The sequence below is a fragment of the Tenrec ecaudatus genome, chromosome 10 (genome assembly GCF_050624435.1).
Source record: "Tenrec ecaudatus isolate mTenEca1 chromosome 10, mTenEca1.hap1, whole genome shotgun sequence".
Lineage (NCBI taxonomy): Eukaryota > Metazoa > Chordata > Mammalia > Afrosoricida > Tenrecidae > Tenrec > Tenrec ecaudatus.
The window spans coordinates 109,131,866-109,148,459 of record NC_134539.1 but is presented as its reverse complement, the minus strand read 5'-3'; the positions used below and the strand labels follow the sequence as shown (position 1 = coordinate 109,148,459).

Here is a 16,594-nt window from a genome sequence, read left to right as displayed (position 1 = left end):
TGGAGGCAAGCAGGCCGCTCCAGCTCTTCCCTGAGCCCGACGGGCAGGTTCCGTCACCAAAGACTTTCTGGAACCCTGGGGGTGGGAGTGTCTAAGAGGCTACTTTCCAGACCTCAGGCCGGGGCTCACAATAGGGGCATTGTCTTCTAAAGTGTTCAGTGCTCATCAGCTAGGACCTGTCAACTGGGTAGGGGGAGGCAGCTTCCGAGGGCAGGGCCCAGCCCCTAATTCCCACCTGCAGCCGCTTCAGCTTCCCGCAAGGAAGGTTTGGCGGGAACGGCAGCCTGAGGAGCTGAGCAAGGCGGGGCTGGGGTTGGGGGTGGGGCAGGGGGAAGGCAGGCCTAGGGTTGCAAAGGGGCCCTCATCATTCCATGCCGGGCCAGCCCAGCCTTCCCCCAAACGATTGTCAGCTTTCCGGGCCAGAGTATCCCCTCCCCTCCTCCCCGGTGGGGAGAATCCGAATTGGACTGCGGAATCCCAGCCCCGCGGGAGACAGCCAAATACAAAAGGCGGGGGCTGGACGCGGGAGTGGGTGTAGGTGGAGCTGGGGCCCATCCCTGGGGTCCCTAGACCCGGGACCCCGCAGCCTGCGGTACCCGGGCACAGCCGAGTCCCCGTCGGGGTCCCGGGTCCCACACCCTCACCCCCGCTTCCTCCGGCCTGCACGCCCGCTCGCCCCGCGCCTACTCCGGCTCCCCGGGCGCACTGGGCGCGGCGGGCGGGCTCCGGCAGGACCCGGGGTGCGGGCCGGCGAGGTCCGGGGGCTCCTGGCGGGGCGGCGGGCGCGGGCTGCGGCCGCTGGGCCGCGGAGGCCTCCGGGCGCAGAGGAAGAGCGCGGGGTCGGGCATGGCGTCCGCGTCGTCCAGGGCGCCGGTCGCGCGGTCCCAGGGGGCCCAGTCCCGGCCGGGGCCCTTGGCCGTGGCCTCCGCGGCGGCGGCGGCGGGCGCACGGCGGGCCCGCGGGGCGCGCCGGCGGGGCCGGGGCTCGGCGGCGGGCCCGGCGGGGCCCGGGCGCGGGGCCTGCAGTCTCTGGCGCGCCGCGTGCAGCTGGCAGGAGAGGTAGGCGGCCGCCTCGGTGTGCTTCTGCAGCTCGGCGCCCAGCACGGTGGCGCGGTGGCTGCGGCGGCGCAGCTCCTCCAGGAAGCGCCGCTCCTCGGCGCGCAGGCTGCCGCGCAGCGCGGACACGAGCACCTCGCGCTGCGCCACCTCCCGCCGCAGCTCCGCGTTGGCCGCCGCCCGCTCGGCCAGTTGTGACTCCAGCGCGCGGCACTTGCTCTCCAGCTCCTGGGACGCCGCCTCTGGTAGGGGCAGGAGAGAGGCTTAGGACAACGCGCACAAAAGCCCCGTGCCGCCACCCCGCAAGCATGGCCTCCTCGCGAGCCTACCCAGACTCCCCAGGCCTCAGCGACAGTGGCCTTCCTTCTGTTGCTTCCTTGGGTGCCCTTGTACCAACCCTGTTTGGGTTTCAGCTTACATGCAAAACCCTTCGGGAAGGTGGCCTTCAATCCACAGATGGGGATCGATCCCTGACTATTTGCAACCCACGGTCAGTGCCTTGCGCTGGGGTGGCCTTTGTGTTCCCTTGATGGTGGAAGCTGTTGCACCGGTATTTCAAACAGCAGCAGGCTCATCGATGGTTGACAGGTTTCAGTGGAAGGAGGAAGAGACAGCCCACTTGTGGAAAACCTTATGAATAGCGGCAGGACATGGTGTGGTATAGTCAGTGCCCCGCCCATGGAAGGCACTGTTAATACTACTGAGGAGCAGCTGCCTGCTCAAAGCACCTCAAGGCCTGAGAGAAACTGATGCATTTGAATTATGTTGGTGATGAACAACCAGAGTATCACAGGCTGCCAAAAGAACAAATCTGTCCTGTCAGAATTTTCCTGGAAGCGGGGATGGTGAGACGTTATCTCTCATGCTTTGGACTTCAGGAGAGATCAGCTGGTAGGAAAGGATGTCATGCTTGGGAATGCAGAAGGTCAGTGAAAAAGTGGAAGACCCCCCCAAGGAGATGGATGGACGTAATGGCTGCAACAGTGGACTCAGATGCAACAATTATGGAGGCGTCAGAGGACCAGGCATTGTTTTGTTCTGTCTTATGTAGGGTTGCTATGAGTCCGAGCTGAGGTTGCACCTATAACAAGTACCAGGAAGACCTAAAACAATGTTACCATTGTAACAGGAGAGCCCGACCTAAACAGGAGAGGGTTTACAGGGGGGAGGGACACCTGGGCTAAGATTCTAAAGGACAGTGAAGAAGGGAAGGATGCAAACATCGGTTTCCAGAACCCTGAGACCAGAAGAACTAGATGGTGCCCACCTACCGTTCCCAACTGCCTCTGAAAAGGGGCGCAATAGAACAGCGGTTCTCAACCTGTGGGTCAGGACCCCCTTTGGGAGTTAAACAACCCTTTCCCAGGGATCTCCTAAGACCATTGGAAGACACAAATATTTCACAATATAAAATTACATACTGTTTTGTGATGAATCGCTATGCCTGAATTATGTTTAATTATGTTCAAATTTTAACAATGAAAATACATCCTGAATATCAGATTTTACATGACGATTCATAACAGTAGCAAAATTACAATGATGAAGTAGCAACGAAAATGATTTTATGGTTGGGGTCACCACAACATGAGGAACTGTGTTAAAGGGTTGTGGCATTAGGATGGTTGAGAACCATTGACCTAGAAGGTCCTGGATAGAGAGAGAGAAAAAGGTGGAGCAGAATCCCAAACCATATGAGACCAGACTTACTCGCTGGATAGAAACCAGTGGAACCCCCCAAGCCTATGACCCTTAGTGAGTTCAGGTCTGGAACCGAACTTACCCTATGATTAAATGATCATCCCTTTAAGACCAAAAAGGGGCAGCATTTACCCAAAGACAAAGTTTAAAGGAAAGAAGACGACATGGAACAGGAGGCTCAAGGCGCAAGCTGGAGAAGGGATGGTGCATTGCGGGGACTACCCTGGATGAGTTGAAGCAAAATCTAGACGAACTGTTGAATGGATGATCTACTCTGTGTAAACCATCAATCAATTCATAATTTTAAAAGAAAGAAAGGGAAGGGTGGGTACTCCAGAGAGAGGCAACAGCATGTGCAAAAGCCCTGTGCCAAGAGAGCTTTGACAAGTGTAGAGTGTGCACAGTGAACACATAAGGGGGAGGATGGCAGAGGCCCAGGCAGGGTGTTTTCTGTCGTGTGCAGAGCTGCTATGAGCCTGAACACCCCCGGGGGTTGCTACAGCGGGATCTGACCTAACCATGGTGGGGTGGCCTGGGACCCAGCAGGGTTTCCTTCTGTCGTACATGGGGTCCTGATGCGTGAGGTCGACTTGTCAGTGTGGGATGCAAAAGGGTTTTTCCCCAGGTTGTACCCCTAATATATGTCAAGCCTAAGATGCTGTTTCTAGCTCAGGGATGGGTGGTTGGCTGCTTTGAAGTTTTCTCCCTGAGGGCATTCAGCCATTTAGAACAGTCAGACCCTACTGTCTGTCCCACGGGAGGTGGGGCCCACTCCCTGCTGATAAGGATAGTGGACAAGGTCAAGCCAACTCAAGGATGACCAAAGTTAGGCTGCCAGCTTGAATCTAAGATCCGCCCATCTCGGCTAGCTCAGCACCTTCCTGTTACGTATGTGATTACCTGTAATGGGGGCACTTACATGCCCCCTAAGTACATATAAACCTTGTTTAGAAATATACTCTCTCTCTGCGTGGGCCTAGCTGCTGAGATCATGGCCCTCCCAGAGGCAAACATGCTACCACAAAATGTGTCTGAGGCCTTTATTTTACTTTCTCTCCCATCCCTCCTCTTGCTTATGACTTGACTATACTCTTTATGTATTACGACTGTACAGTTGTGCCTACAGACCCCTCGGTGGTTAGAGGCTGGCTTCCTCTAACAGATGGCACCTGACAATGGCAATCATGACAAGCCTGGGCCTTGGCTTCTCTCACCATGGTAAGGAGTTTCACCAGCATTCGTTTGAACCAGGTATCCAGGCTGTTGATTTACTTGGTGGTATTTTAAAAAATTGATTTATTTTTATTTTTACTTGGTAGGATTTTTATGGCAGGACTTCTCAGAGCCCCCCCACATGCTGGTGTTGCTTGAGAACTTTCGAGGGGCGGAGGCTATGCAGGCGGTGTTTCCGAAACTTACTTACAAAACACCTTGTTGTTCCCAGAAACTCTCATGGACCATTATTTCTTAGAACATTCCAGGGAGTGTCAAAAAGCTTCCTTGGAAAATTCCATTGAAAGAAAATGGAACTGGAAGATAACTTCATTTTCCCACGAATCTTTTGAAGTCCCCACCCCCCCGCCCCTGTAATTAGGGAAACATCGTACCCCCTTCGAGGGAAAGAATGCATTTATTCCCATTTGTCTTCTCCTCTGTGTCTACACAGGAGACACGCAGAGGAATCTAAGAAGTGCAGCGTTGGACCAGGCCTCAAAAGTCCCCTGGGCCAGTGTTCCCTGTGGCACCTGGCCATCTGTTAACTTCCACCATGGCTCCGTCTGCTAGGACCACACCCACCCTTCAGTTAAGTGGTTTACCTGTTAGTGTGGAGCCTTGGCGGCAATGTGGGGTTGCTGCCACACACTAATGTGGGTATGGCCACCACACCTTAAACAATAAGTGAGCGCCACTCCATGGCAGGCAATGGAGACAATGGGTAACACTCAGTCCTGGTTCCCAGAGAACCTTTTATTCAGTGACAAAAGATCTCAACCATGCAGAAATTCTTTCATCACCATTTTATGGGTGAAGTTCATACTCTGTGAGCTAATATTTTGGGGAGATTTTTTTTACAATGGCAAGAAGTCATGCATTTCCGTGTGTGTGTGTGTGTGTGTGTGTGTGTGTGTGTGTTACATGGCCAATCCGTTCCTACTTTCATTTTTTCCTTTGAACAGACACTTGGATACAGAGTCTGTATGTATATAATGGTACAAGTTTCCCACTACGGGCAAGGTCACCCTGCTGACCCCAGCTCAGTGGGCAGGGGAGTGTGTGACATCCAACCTGTGTTCTACTGCCCACGCCAACGAGTGACTGTCCCCAGTCTAGGCCAGGAAGCAAGAAGGCTTGGCTCCGACTAGGTGGTGGGGAAAGGACTTGCTCGATTCCCTGCGGTACTGCCCCACCAGCAGTCCTTCTCTTACCTTGCTGGTGAGATTGGGCCTCTCTCATCTCCAGATCATGGGTCAGTTCTGGGGGAGGAGAAAAGAAGAAAGGCCAGTTGTGTGTGTTCGGTAAAAGTGGCAACCCCCAAGAAAATGATTTATAAATAAATGAAATACATAAATCACAGAGGCAAAAAGGAGGTGGAGCAATCATATGGAAAGGTGAAGAGATGAGCCCCTGGTCTGCTGGTGTCTAAGCTCAGCCCTCTTTTCACCACAAGGGGTGAGTGTGTGTGTGTGTGTGTGTGTGTGTGTGTGTGTGTGTGTGAGAGAGAGAGAGAGAGAGAGAGAGAGAGAGAGAGAGAGAGAGAGAGAGAGAGATCCCCATTCCAGGGTGGTATGCAAGTATCTATCATCACCAGCATTGCAGAACCGAACAGAACATTCAGATTCGGTAAGCCCCTTCTTGTGTGGGGCACTGACCCTTTAGTGTTTGGTTGATGGATGAGAAGAGAGGGAGCTTGGGGAAGCTGGGGTCTTAGAGATGCTGGGGGGCACTGGAGGAGAACTCAGAGGGGTGGCTTGTGGCCAACTTAAACGGGCCTGTTTTACAGTTTCATTGGGCAGCACTGCTGTATCTGTCTGCTATTTTGCGCACATCAGCCCTGCCCTTGGCAGACAGGTGTTCTGCAGAGGAGGGCGAGGTGCTTTGAGGAGGACAGCACCACCTGGTGGGCGAAACCTGCACCCACGCTGGGCTTGCAACTGAAGAGGGCGGGCAGTCCCTGCAGACAGAGGAGCCATCTCCTCCCCAGGTTATGTGGCACAGACCCACCCATCTGCCTGTTCCCCTCAAAGTCCCCACTCTCTAGCACTCAGAACGGCCCCCTCCTCAAAATGCCCAACCCTACTTCCCCAACTCCATGGGGGCTAGAGGGTGGGAAAAGGCAGGAGGGAGCCCAGGAGACACAGAAGCTGTGACAGAGACCTACTTAGGGCCTCTCACCCCCATGCCCAAGAGAAGAAGCTGTGAACTTGGTGGTGGTGATGTAGTGGGGGTCAGTGCATCTCTGGGTCACCACCCACTACACCCTACGGCCAGGACTAGCCCAGAGGCCTTCTGGGTGACCTTTCCCTGCTGCCCTTCTTGGCATCTTCTAAAGACTGGGGGTGGGGGTTAGGGTGGGGCAGAGGAGGTTCTTCTAGAGGTGCTGTCGCTGGGGAGGCCCAGATTGCTAGGAAACGGCACTCTGGGAGCCTGGGGCTGTGACCGGAGCCTGAACCCCCTCCCTGGGGACCCTGTGGGCTTCCTGGGACTATCTTGGCCCCAGATCCAAGGCTCTAAGATGTAACCCATGGGACCTTGAGTTTGGCCCTGCCCCCAACTCCTCAGGGGCTGTTTTCTCCTCAGCCTGAACCAGAGGTTTTAGGTTGAGAGTAAGGGGGCAGAAGGGATCTGAACTCCCCTACCCATCAAATTTCCCTGCCTGTTTTCCAGCCAGAGACACTAGCAGTGTGGCCTTGGGTGCTTCTTTGAGCCTCTGTTTTCTCATCTGATAAGTGGGGACAAAACAGGACTTGACTGTGGAGCGGGGAGGGGTAGCTGTTGCCTAGAAGAATATTAGAGAAAGTCAGCGGGCAGCTGGGCCCACGGCTGCATGGACACAAGGGGGCAGTTCTGAAGGATCCACGCAGCCTCCAGACCCTTAGTGCTTAGCCCTCACCGGCTTCCGCAGGTTTTCCCTAGGCTCCTACACTAGCCCTCCTCTCCTAGCCTCTAGGTCCCTCAAGAGACTTCTCCCCTGATCTTCTTTGTTCTTCTCCCTTCCCCTCCTGGCTCCCCCACCCCTTGGAGGGAGGGCCTTATTTAGCCATTTAGCCCCAAGAGTGGCAGCTCCAGCCCGGCCCAGGGTTATTTTTATCTCCGTAATCAATAACCCACAAGCTGCAGGCCCACACTGTCTGGGGTTATACTTTCCTGGGGCATCCTGGCCTGCGTCTCGGGAGAGGGATTCAGGTCTTTGGAAGGAGCCCGATGCAAAAAGAGATCAGAGGAAGAGCAATAGGATCGCAGCGTTCCCAGCTGGGATCTTCCCTTACTGTGGTGATTGTAATGAAAAGGTGGCACCGAGCAGGAGGGAGTCCGGAGTCAGGGAGGGCCATCCCTGCCCCCTGCGCTGGCCTCTGCAGCCACCCAGGCTTTGGGGAGATTGTGAGGAGCCTGAACTTGGGCCGTGGCAGTCGAACCTCTGTATGGAGTTGGTGGAGGCAGTGGTAGCTGAGAGTCAGGACTACTGGCTTTTCAGGCCACCGTGAGAGAAGACAGGCCGATGGCTCAGTTCCTGTAGGCCTCAGTTTCCTTCTGTGGAGGAGGGACTTTCCCATGTTCAGGGGCTGCAAGGGGCCTGAGGGTGGAGGTCTGGGCATCTCAGGGAAAAGATGTCCAGAAAGCTGCAGAGGCCACAGGACTGAGAATCTGGAGCTCTGGGTTCTAATTCTGACTCTGATACTAACACACTGCACTACGTCGCTCTGTGGCTCTCAGTTTACCTCTTTGTATAATGAAGGGGTAGGGCCCTCCCAGCTGGGGCATTCTCTGAGTCACTGGCTCAAAAGCCTGCACTTGTCACAATTTGTACATGAATTATTGACTGGAGCACTAATTGCTATGTAAGCCTTCACCTAAAGCACAGAAACCTCCATAAAGCCTGCGCTTGGGACGACTCAGCCTGGAGGGGAACTTCCGTCAGCGGCAAGCTTCTGAGAGGCCCAGGCAACTGGGGACTGAGGTCAAGGGCAAAGGTCAGGCCTGGGAGTTAGCTTCCTCTTTGGTTGCTCTCTCTGCCCTGTTCACCAATGCAATCAGCTTCCCACTGGTCCTCTCCTTGCCGTTCCTCCATCTCTGCTCTGTCAATAGTCTCGCTGCCTCCCTCTCCCACCAAGTCACCTTCCATACAACTGCCAGAATGCGTTTCTGAACGTAGCACAGTGTTGACTAGCTGCCCCTGTGCTACTCACGAACCTTCTGGGGCTCCCCGCCACCGAGGACAAAAGCAAACCGAACTCACTGCCATCGTGACCCTATAGGACAGGGTGGAGCTGCCCCTGTGAGCTTCAAAGACTACAACTCTCTCTTTTTAAAAAAATTAAAACTCTTTTTTTTTGGTCTTTTTATCTTTTAATTTTTCAAACGTCTATTTCTTTTTTCTTTGCATTCATTTCCTTTTTAAAATTAATTAATTTTTAGAATAGGGGCTCATACAACTCTTATCACAATCCATACACACATCAGTTGTGTAAAGCGCATTTGTACATTCATTGCCCTCATCGTTCTCAAAACATCTGCTCTCCACCTAACTATAACTCTTAAAGGGAGTAGAAAGTCCTGTCCTTCTCCCTTGGAGTGCTTAGTGGCTTGGAACTGGGGACCTTGAGGTTAGCAGCCCAATGCACAACCACTCCACCACCAGGGCGCCTTCTTCACTAAGGAGGACAGGCCGAATTCCTCAGCTATCCTGTTATTTGTCAAGACGTTCCACAGGCTGACTGTATTTCTCCTCAGTCTTCTAAGCTACCTCTTAACCAGCTTGTAGAACTTGTCACCAGCTCTGGTTTCCTGCCTCCTGGCCCTTTGTCACAGGGGGCCTTTCATTTGGAACGCGTTTGGCATCCCCATCTACCCCTCAGGTCTCACTCATCCTTAAGGAGCTTAAGGACTCCGGCCTGGGGCTCCGCCTCCAGCACCCACTCCTCAAGCTGGACCCACGACCCACAAACTCTCGGGTGGGCCCTCTGCTTTCTGTCGTGTTTTAATATTACGTGCTAGTTGGTGAGTGTCTCCGCGGCCTGGGAGCAGCTCACTGAGCGCTTACTTAGAAAAGGGCCGAAATTCCCAGTGTGTAGTTTCCAGGTTTTCCCCGACAAAGGTCCCCTTTGCCCTGAAACTCTTACTGGACATGTCTCCAAATCTCAGTTTCCCCATCCAGGAAAACAAAAAGGGTGACAAGCCCCCCTTTGCCAGGGCTGTTGTGCTTAGACAGTGTCAAGGACAGTGGCCCCTCCCCACCACACCGACCTGGCCCATCTCTTGGCCTCACCTGAGCAGCGTTTCTGCAGCCTCAGGATCTCCAGGTGCAGGTCACGCAGCAGGGCCATCTGCTCCTTTTTCAGGAAGCTGATGTGGCGTTGCACGCTCTGGATCTGATGCTCCAGGGATGTGGTATCCATGGCAACCCAGGCCTGGTCCCCACCTGGGGAGGATGACAAGGTGAAGCCACATCTTCTGGGATGTCTGCCCTGCCCCACCCCCGGGTCCCTGAGGGTCTCCTCCACTTGGAGGTCATGGGCTAGACCATTTTGACGCTGCTGTCATTTCTCCAATTAAGTCCCCGAAGCTGCCTGAACAAGTGGGTGTGCCGAGAGGAAAGCATCTTTGTGCCCATTGACCAGATGATGGAGGGGAGGCCCAGAGGGAAGTAACCTCAGTCCTCTGAGCCCCTGTACTTTCAGTCTCTTCTACTCCCCGCAAGGAAGACATAGCAGGCAGCAAAGTCAGTAAAGAGAGAGACACAAGACGTGGGTTCGAGGCTGCTTCTCACCAGCTGTCTGGCTCTGGGCAGACACTTTCCCACTCTGGGCTCTCAGCGCAGTGCTCTCCTGGGCAGAATGATAAGGTAGGGGAGTCAACGAACCCTGCCCCTCTCAGCTCAGATGTGCTGAAAACATCCAAGCGCAAGGATGTCCACCTGTGGCAGGGCTGCCTGCATGGTTGGTTGGTGTCCAGCCCTCTCAGTTTCAAGTCCATTTCTCTGACTTCTTCCCAACCCAGGCTCTGAGTTCTCCCCAGTTCTGTAGCCCAGAGGGGGAGGTTCTGGTGGGTCTGACTAGGACTGAGGAATGAGGAGAGGTGACTGGGGGACTAATGCAGTGGGCCCCATGGAGGGAGGGGAGGTGTGCATCGCTGAGCCTGTATCCCCACTCTGATGATGGTCTCGGTCTCCAACCTGCCTATCAACCCTCTGCCCAGAGGTCTCTGTGTGATAGGAACCTGGAAAAGTACAAGCAGAGACCCAGGCTCCTGGAGCCTATGGTGCAGACACAATGCCTTCAATGAAGCCCTAAGGGCAGTTCTCCTCTGCCCTATGGAGCTGCTGTATGTCAGAACTGACTCCATGGTGGCCGGCCGGCCGGCTGGCTGGCTGGCCCTTCCCTGCCCCATGAATTCTCTGGCCAGTGGAAGATGAAAGGCAGCTGGCTGAATCGATCTGTTCAGTACATGATCCCCTCCATGGTTTCCACATAAGTCTCTATAAATCCAGGTTTTTATTCGTAGGGTCACATCGAGCAGAGTCTACCAAGTAGGTAATACTTGTAGACTCCCCTTTGGGCTCCTTTTCCTGGTAGCCCCTGACCTCTGCAGTCTGACCAATTAGGGTTTCCATTTCAGCAGGAGGTGGTCCTTTGGCTTGTGGCCTTTATGAATCATCTGCTATGTGTGGCGAACTCTAAACATGTCTCCTCTTTCTAACAGAACATCTTCTATGTTCAAAAGAAACGGAGATTCTGGGACTTAGTAACTTGTGCCAGTTCACATGGGCACTAAGTGGTGCCAGATCCAAGACTCCAACCAAGTATTTTGACTCCAAAGAAGGTTCCTAATACTAAAAACAAACAAACAAAACAAACACTCAACTCAGAGCCATTGAGTCATTTCCAACTCAGAGTGACCCTCTAGAACAGGGCAGAACTGCCCCTGTGGGTTTCCAAGGCTGTAGCTCTTTATAAGAACAGAAATCCTCATCTTTTTCCTGTGGAATGGTTGGTAGGTTCAAACTGCTGACCTTGAAGTTAGCAGCACAACACGTAACCTGCTATGCCATCTCGGCTCCTCACAATACCAACAAGTAAGTATGTTATTCAGAAGATAAGGGGAAGTCAGCTGGGAGAAGTTTCACTGGTCAGAGTATGAGATGACGGTAGCCTGGACCAGATGATGGAGGTCAAGATGGATAGAAAGAAGCTCCGGATGTATTGTGGAGGCAGAATCAGCAGACCTTGGGAGTGAACAGGACTAGACCATGCAGAAGGGATGGGGAATGGCCAAGACGCCTGTCGTCTTCTGGCTTGGTCAACAGAAGCATGAAGATGCATTTCCTGGATCTACCCTTAGGGTCCCACCTTTCGGATGACATCCCTTTCATGTTGGATCTGCTTATAATCGCTCCCTAGATATTTTCATCCAATCTCATATCTGAAAATATTGTCTGAATCCTAAACTGGAGCCCTGGTGGGGTCGTGGTGGCGAGTTGGCCTGTGACCAAAAGATCATCAATTTGCTCCATGGGAGGATGATGGGGCTTTCTATTCCCGTACAGAATCTCAAACACTCAGGCAGTTCTACCTGGCTTACAGGCTCGCTATGAGTTGCCATTGAGTTGATGGCACTGAGGCGTTTTTTAAAAAAAAAATCATTTTATTAGGGGTTCATACAACTCTTATCACAATCCATACATACATCAATTATGTAACACACATTTGTGCATTTTGTTTTGTTTTGGACCCCTAAACTAACTCTATCCTGAATGGCTACCTCCATTTCAATGTGCAGTAGGCCCCTCAAACTTACAAGTCCCAATATGGGGGCTTGCTCTCCCTCTGGCTAACCTGCTCGTGACCACCATTGTGTCTCAATAGACAACAATGCTGTTTGCCCAGTTCTAGGTCCCGGGTGGCACCAATGGTTTGCGCTCCATTACTAGTCGCGAGATTGCTGATTTGAAGCACTCCAAGGAGTTGCAGGGTCCCGGTCGGAAGACCTGCTTCACGGCCAAGAAAATCTCAAGGAGTTCAGTTCTCCTGTTTGCAGATGGCACCTCCACGAGGCAGACTTGAGAGTGAAAACACTCTCCTACCTCCGACCACAGGTCAGAGCCCTGGGGGTGTAGCAGATGACGAGTTGGGCTGCTAGCTGCCAGGTCAACAGTTCAAAACCACCAGCTGCTCAGAGGGAGAAAGATGAGGCTTTCAATTCTCGTCAAGAGTTCGTCTTGGGAACTGCTGGGGGGCAGTTCTATTCTGTCCTATGGGGTTGCTATGATCAGTCTCGACTTGATAGCAGCGCTAGTGAGCACGACAGTTGTTAAGACCAAAGGCTTGGAAGTCATCTTGATACTTGTCTTTCTTTTTGCAAACCCATCTGCAAATTCTGGGGGCTCTACCTCCCCGAAACACCCCCAATCCAATCACCTCCCACTTTCGCCGGTGAAACCATTCTCATCCAAGCCAGCCACCTCTTGCCGGAGCTTGCTAATTGGCTTCCCACTTCCACGCTTGTCTCCTAGTCTCCAGGAAGCAGTCAGAGTTCCTCTATCAAAGAGACACCTGGAATATGTCTCCAACTCTCCACTCAAAGTCCTCCAACTGCAAAGTGCCACACGATCTACCCTTGGCTCCCTCGATATACCAGTTTCTACCATTCTCCCTCATTGCTGGCTCCTTGCCAGCCACTCAGAATTCCTTGTTGGTTCTGAATAGGCTGAGCACACTCTTGTCTCAGGAATTTGGGACATGCTGCCTTCCTCTGCCAGGAATGCCTTCCGCCAACACACTCTCATGGCCTGTTCTTCCCCTTATTCAAGACTCTTTACTCAACTCTTCCCTTGTTCGGGCCCTTCCTTGGCTACAGTCTTCAAAACAGAATTCCTTCTCGTTCTCCACTCCTTCAATCTGCACACTCTCTCTTGCCATGTGTGCATATTACATTTTTGTTTATTGTCTGTCTCCCCTGCTAGATTGTTAGCAACATCAGATCAAGGACTTTGCTTTGCTTCCTCCTCTTCCCTGGCACCTAGCACACTGGCAGAGTGCCCGACTCAGCGAATTGGTGGAGATGGGGCAGACTGAGGGAGGCGCTGATTAGCAGGAAGGGCAAGATCCAGACTGAGACATGGTAGGTCAGACATGCCCCCGAGATCTCAAACAAGGAGGGATAGATGTCTACCAGGTAGAATAGACTGTGCATAACTCTGGAGAAACAGGAAAGCTGCATATCTGCGGTACCCATGTTTGTGTCGGGATGCATGTGTCTGTAGCGTGTGCTAAAGCCTTAGTTTTGGTCTCATGGGATGCAGATGCCTCTGTGTGTGTCTACTGTGTGTGTGTGTGGTTGGTGGGTGGGTGGGTAGTTTTTTTGCTTTTCTTCCATGCCTGTCTGCTGTGTGTGCACCTGCGGGGAATGAAGACTGTGCTTTGTTAGATGAAGAGAGACAATATCTGCTCCCAGCTGCTGAAATGCACATGTTTCTGAAGAGGAAAAGGCTTCCCCACACAGCCCTTGAGACTGGACCCTGGCCACCGCGAGAAGCAGAGCCAACCAGCTGTTTCCGAACCCTCCCGGAAAGACCCGAGGGTTGGCTTCCAAGTAGGCAGGCTGCTCTCCTCGGAGCAGGAATTTGGGTCACCAAGACGCTTGGCAAAGGTTCTGTCTTAGACATTCTTTAGTTTTGTTTTGGGGGGAGGTTGTGAAGTGAAGTGGGGGTAGGGGAGCTGACAAGGGACAACACTCATCTATCTGGGTGGCTAGGAATAAGCTCTTCAGAAGGCCCAAGACAGGGAACTGTCCCTTTTCAGATCAGAAACCTGCTGCCATCGGAGGCTCATGGCTGAGGCCTTGGTCCAGGTTGAAGGGCAGGAGGATCAGCTCCTCCTTTCTCTCCCCAAACCCAATCCTAGAGGCACAGCCTCGTGGCTCAATGGGCTCAGTGAAGTGACAGTTGCCTCTGTCCAATGTCCTGACCGCCTCATGGGCGGCATTGTGTCTGCTTCCCGCCTCCTCTTCCTGGTCCTAGTTCTTCTTTGTGTTAATTTCCTAGCTTGATTGGAAAACGACCACAAAAACTGTCCTTTCAAAAAACAACAACCCGTCATCAAAAGGGAGCGGGGTGCGCCTGTCACACTGCGCTCACAGATTAAAGATCCAGCTCCAAGCACTTTGGACATGCGTCTCAAGTGCCTGACACTTAAACATATTTTTCCCTGAGAGGAGCTGAGGATGGAAAGAGACGTGTGTAAGTTCCCAAGCACAGAGAAGGTGCCAATGCCCAGGGACTTGACCCTGGCACTGTTTTGACTCCCTGAGGCCTGGGCTCCTGACCCCTGAAAACAGCCCACCCACCTGTTTGTCTCCTTGGAGCTTCTGAATGCCCACTTCCTTCCCAGCTATCTGTCTACGGCCGACTCAGAAAGTGGGAGAATGGAGTTGTCTCCCATGTCCATATGCTACCAGTAGCAGCTGTCAACAAACCAACTTCAAAATAATGGGGAAACCCATGTGTGTCAGAGAGCTTCGCAGGGTGCGGTCCTCTTGGAAGTCCATCTTTCTTCTGAGGTGTCTTTGAGTGGGTTTGAATGGTCAGCCTTTTGGTAAGTAGCTCAGCATTTCCTTATTTACGCTACCCAGGAACTTCTCTGCAGCTTCCAGGGGGCCACACACATAGTTGGCTGGAAAAATTCTACCTCTTTGAGTTGCAACCAAACCCAAACCAAAGTCACAGCTACCCTGCAGGGCATGGGTAGAACTGCTCCTGTGGGTTTGTGAAAAATTTTATGGGAGCAGAAAGCTTCAGCCTCGATCTCTCAAAGAACAGCTGGTTGATTTGGCCTCGATCTCCCAAAGAACAGCTGGTTGATTTGAACTGCCGACCTTGTGGTTAGCTGGCCAATGTGAAACCCACGACCCCACCAGAGCTCCTTGGGTTGAGAGAGCCACAGGAAGTACAGAATCACAGCACACCACAGGGCTCAGAGGGGCCTTTAGCACCAACTGAACCAGTGGTTCTCCCACTCTGCTCCATGGACCTCTGTAGAGCGCTCTGAGATACTAGCATGGGAAAGGGGGTGGGGTGGGGCGGGGAAGGCAGGGCAGAAAGCTCTTTTGTTTTTCTTCTTTCATTCTGTGTTGTGTTTATGCATACATGGTTCATCACAGAGAAAGCTCTGCTAACCAAAAGTCTGAAAGCTCCTTTTAAAAGCCTGCCTTCCGACCCTTCCTTCATCTTGCCCCCAATTCTTCTAGACTGGAAATGAGCTAGAAGCTTGGGCCTCTTGCTTTCTGTAGCTCAGAGTTCCCAGTGTTCACTGCTCTCACCTCTTACCTGTTTCTCTTAGCCCAGTTTCAATTTTACCCTTCTTGTTTCTTTAGTTTGGAATGGTCAATATTTATCAAAAATTAACAAATATCTTTGCACTGTCCTGAACGGTCAATGCCCACATCAGTATGCCTTCTCCTTTTAAGGAGACTGTTAAATTGTTTTTATTCCATTCTTCTAGCCAGGACAGGTGCATCAGATAGGACAGCAAAGAAATGAATAAACAGATAAATAAATTAATTAATATATGCTTGACTTTTTAAAAAGTCTTTGTGCTCTGTAGACTTGGGCAAGATGGAGAAGGGGTGCAGGATCTCCAGAACCCTGCCTCAGACATGCAGTTAAAATGATTTATGATAGTAATATGTTCCTGTAATAGGATAATTATTAATAAGATACTATACCTTACTATGTGGGATTAATAGGTCTATTTACAAATAATAAGCATATGCAACCAAATAACGATTCTATCATAGAACAGAATCTAAAAAATCTAAAAAGGATTATTATTATATTATAATTTATAATGATGATACCAAATGACTGACACTCTTCTAAGCATTTTGCATATATTAACTCATTTACTTTTACAACCACCCTACACTGAAGGTGCTAGGATTATTTCCTCACCATAGAGGAGGAAACAGAGGCTCAAAGGGGTTCGGGCCATCTGACCAGTACACACTACTACAGTGCCTGGTAATGAGGAACACCTAGTGAGTACTGGCCCTGGTATGGAAGGACCTTCATAAGGTAAAAAGCAACCTGAATTGGCAGTCTGGGCTGTCCCTCTTCTAGGTTCTACACGTTGATGGCTCCCCGACAAACTCTCCCTGTACTGGCAGACATCCCCTTTACTTAATATGCCCTTCCCCCAGGAAACCTGACCTTCAAGGCCCTGCTCAAAGGCTACGCTCGCACCAAGCCCATTCTGATCTGGAAGCCAGCTGGAGTTGCTCTCGCACCTCTGTTCCCCAGGCAGTTTGTGGGAATAGAGGTGACAGCTCCCACACCGCCTTCTGCTGAGTATCACACCTGGCTCTGAATGTGTGTGTGTTTGTGTGCCTGTGTGCACATGCATGAGAGTGCCTGGTCTCTGCTCTGAGCCATAAGCTTCTTGAGGGCAGCCTTTCTCCCTGGCAGGGAAGAAGTCCGGAGGAATGTTGGTGAAGATAGAATGAGTTGAATCTTCCTGGGAATCATTGGGCAAGTAAGTATTTGTTTTAAGAAAACTAGTGATCCTCTTTCTCCCTCCCCTAGCCCATGATTCTCCTGGGGATACGAATTGGGGACAAGGAGTCAGTCC

The 16,594-nt window shown here is 52.1% G+C and overlaps 1 protein-coding gene across 1 annotated transcript; it reads right to left on the bottom strand.

Annotated features, from left to right (window-relative positions):
* Positions 1 to 683: 683 nt before the first annotated feature.
* Positions 684 to 9,394, bottom strand: CCDC92B (coiled-coil domain containing 92B). The gene is made up of 3 exons (XM_075559234.1): positions 9,241 to 9,394; positions 5,183 to 5,230; positions 684 to 1,297 (listed from the first exon to the last, which is right to left on the bottom strand). Exons 1-3 carry the CDS (start codon positions 9,368 to 9,370, stop codon positions 684 to 686), a joined length of 792 nt encoding a protein of 263 aa, XP_075415349.1. The 5' UTR covers positions 9,371 to 9,394.
* Positions 9,395 to 16,594: the final 7,200 nt, after the last annotated feature.

Coding starts and splice junctions, on each gene's coding strand:
- CCDC92B (XM_075559234.1), bottom strand. CDS start 9,370: ATGGATACCACATCCCTGGAGCATCAGATCCAGAGCGTGCAACGCCAC. Junction 5,231..9,240: donor GCTGCAGAAACGCTGCTCAG/GTGAGGCCAAGA, acceptor CTCCTCCCCCAG/AACTGACCCATGATCTGGAG. Junction 1,298..5,182: donor GGCCCAATCTCACCAGCAAG/GTAAGAGAAGGA, acceptor TGCCCCTACCAG/AGGCGGCGTCCCAGGAGCTG.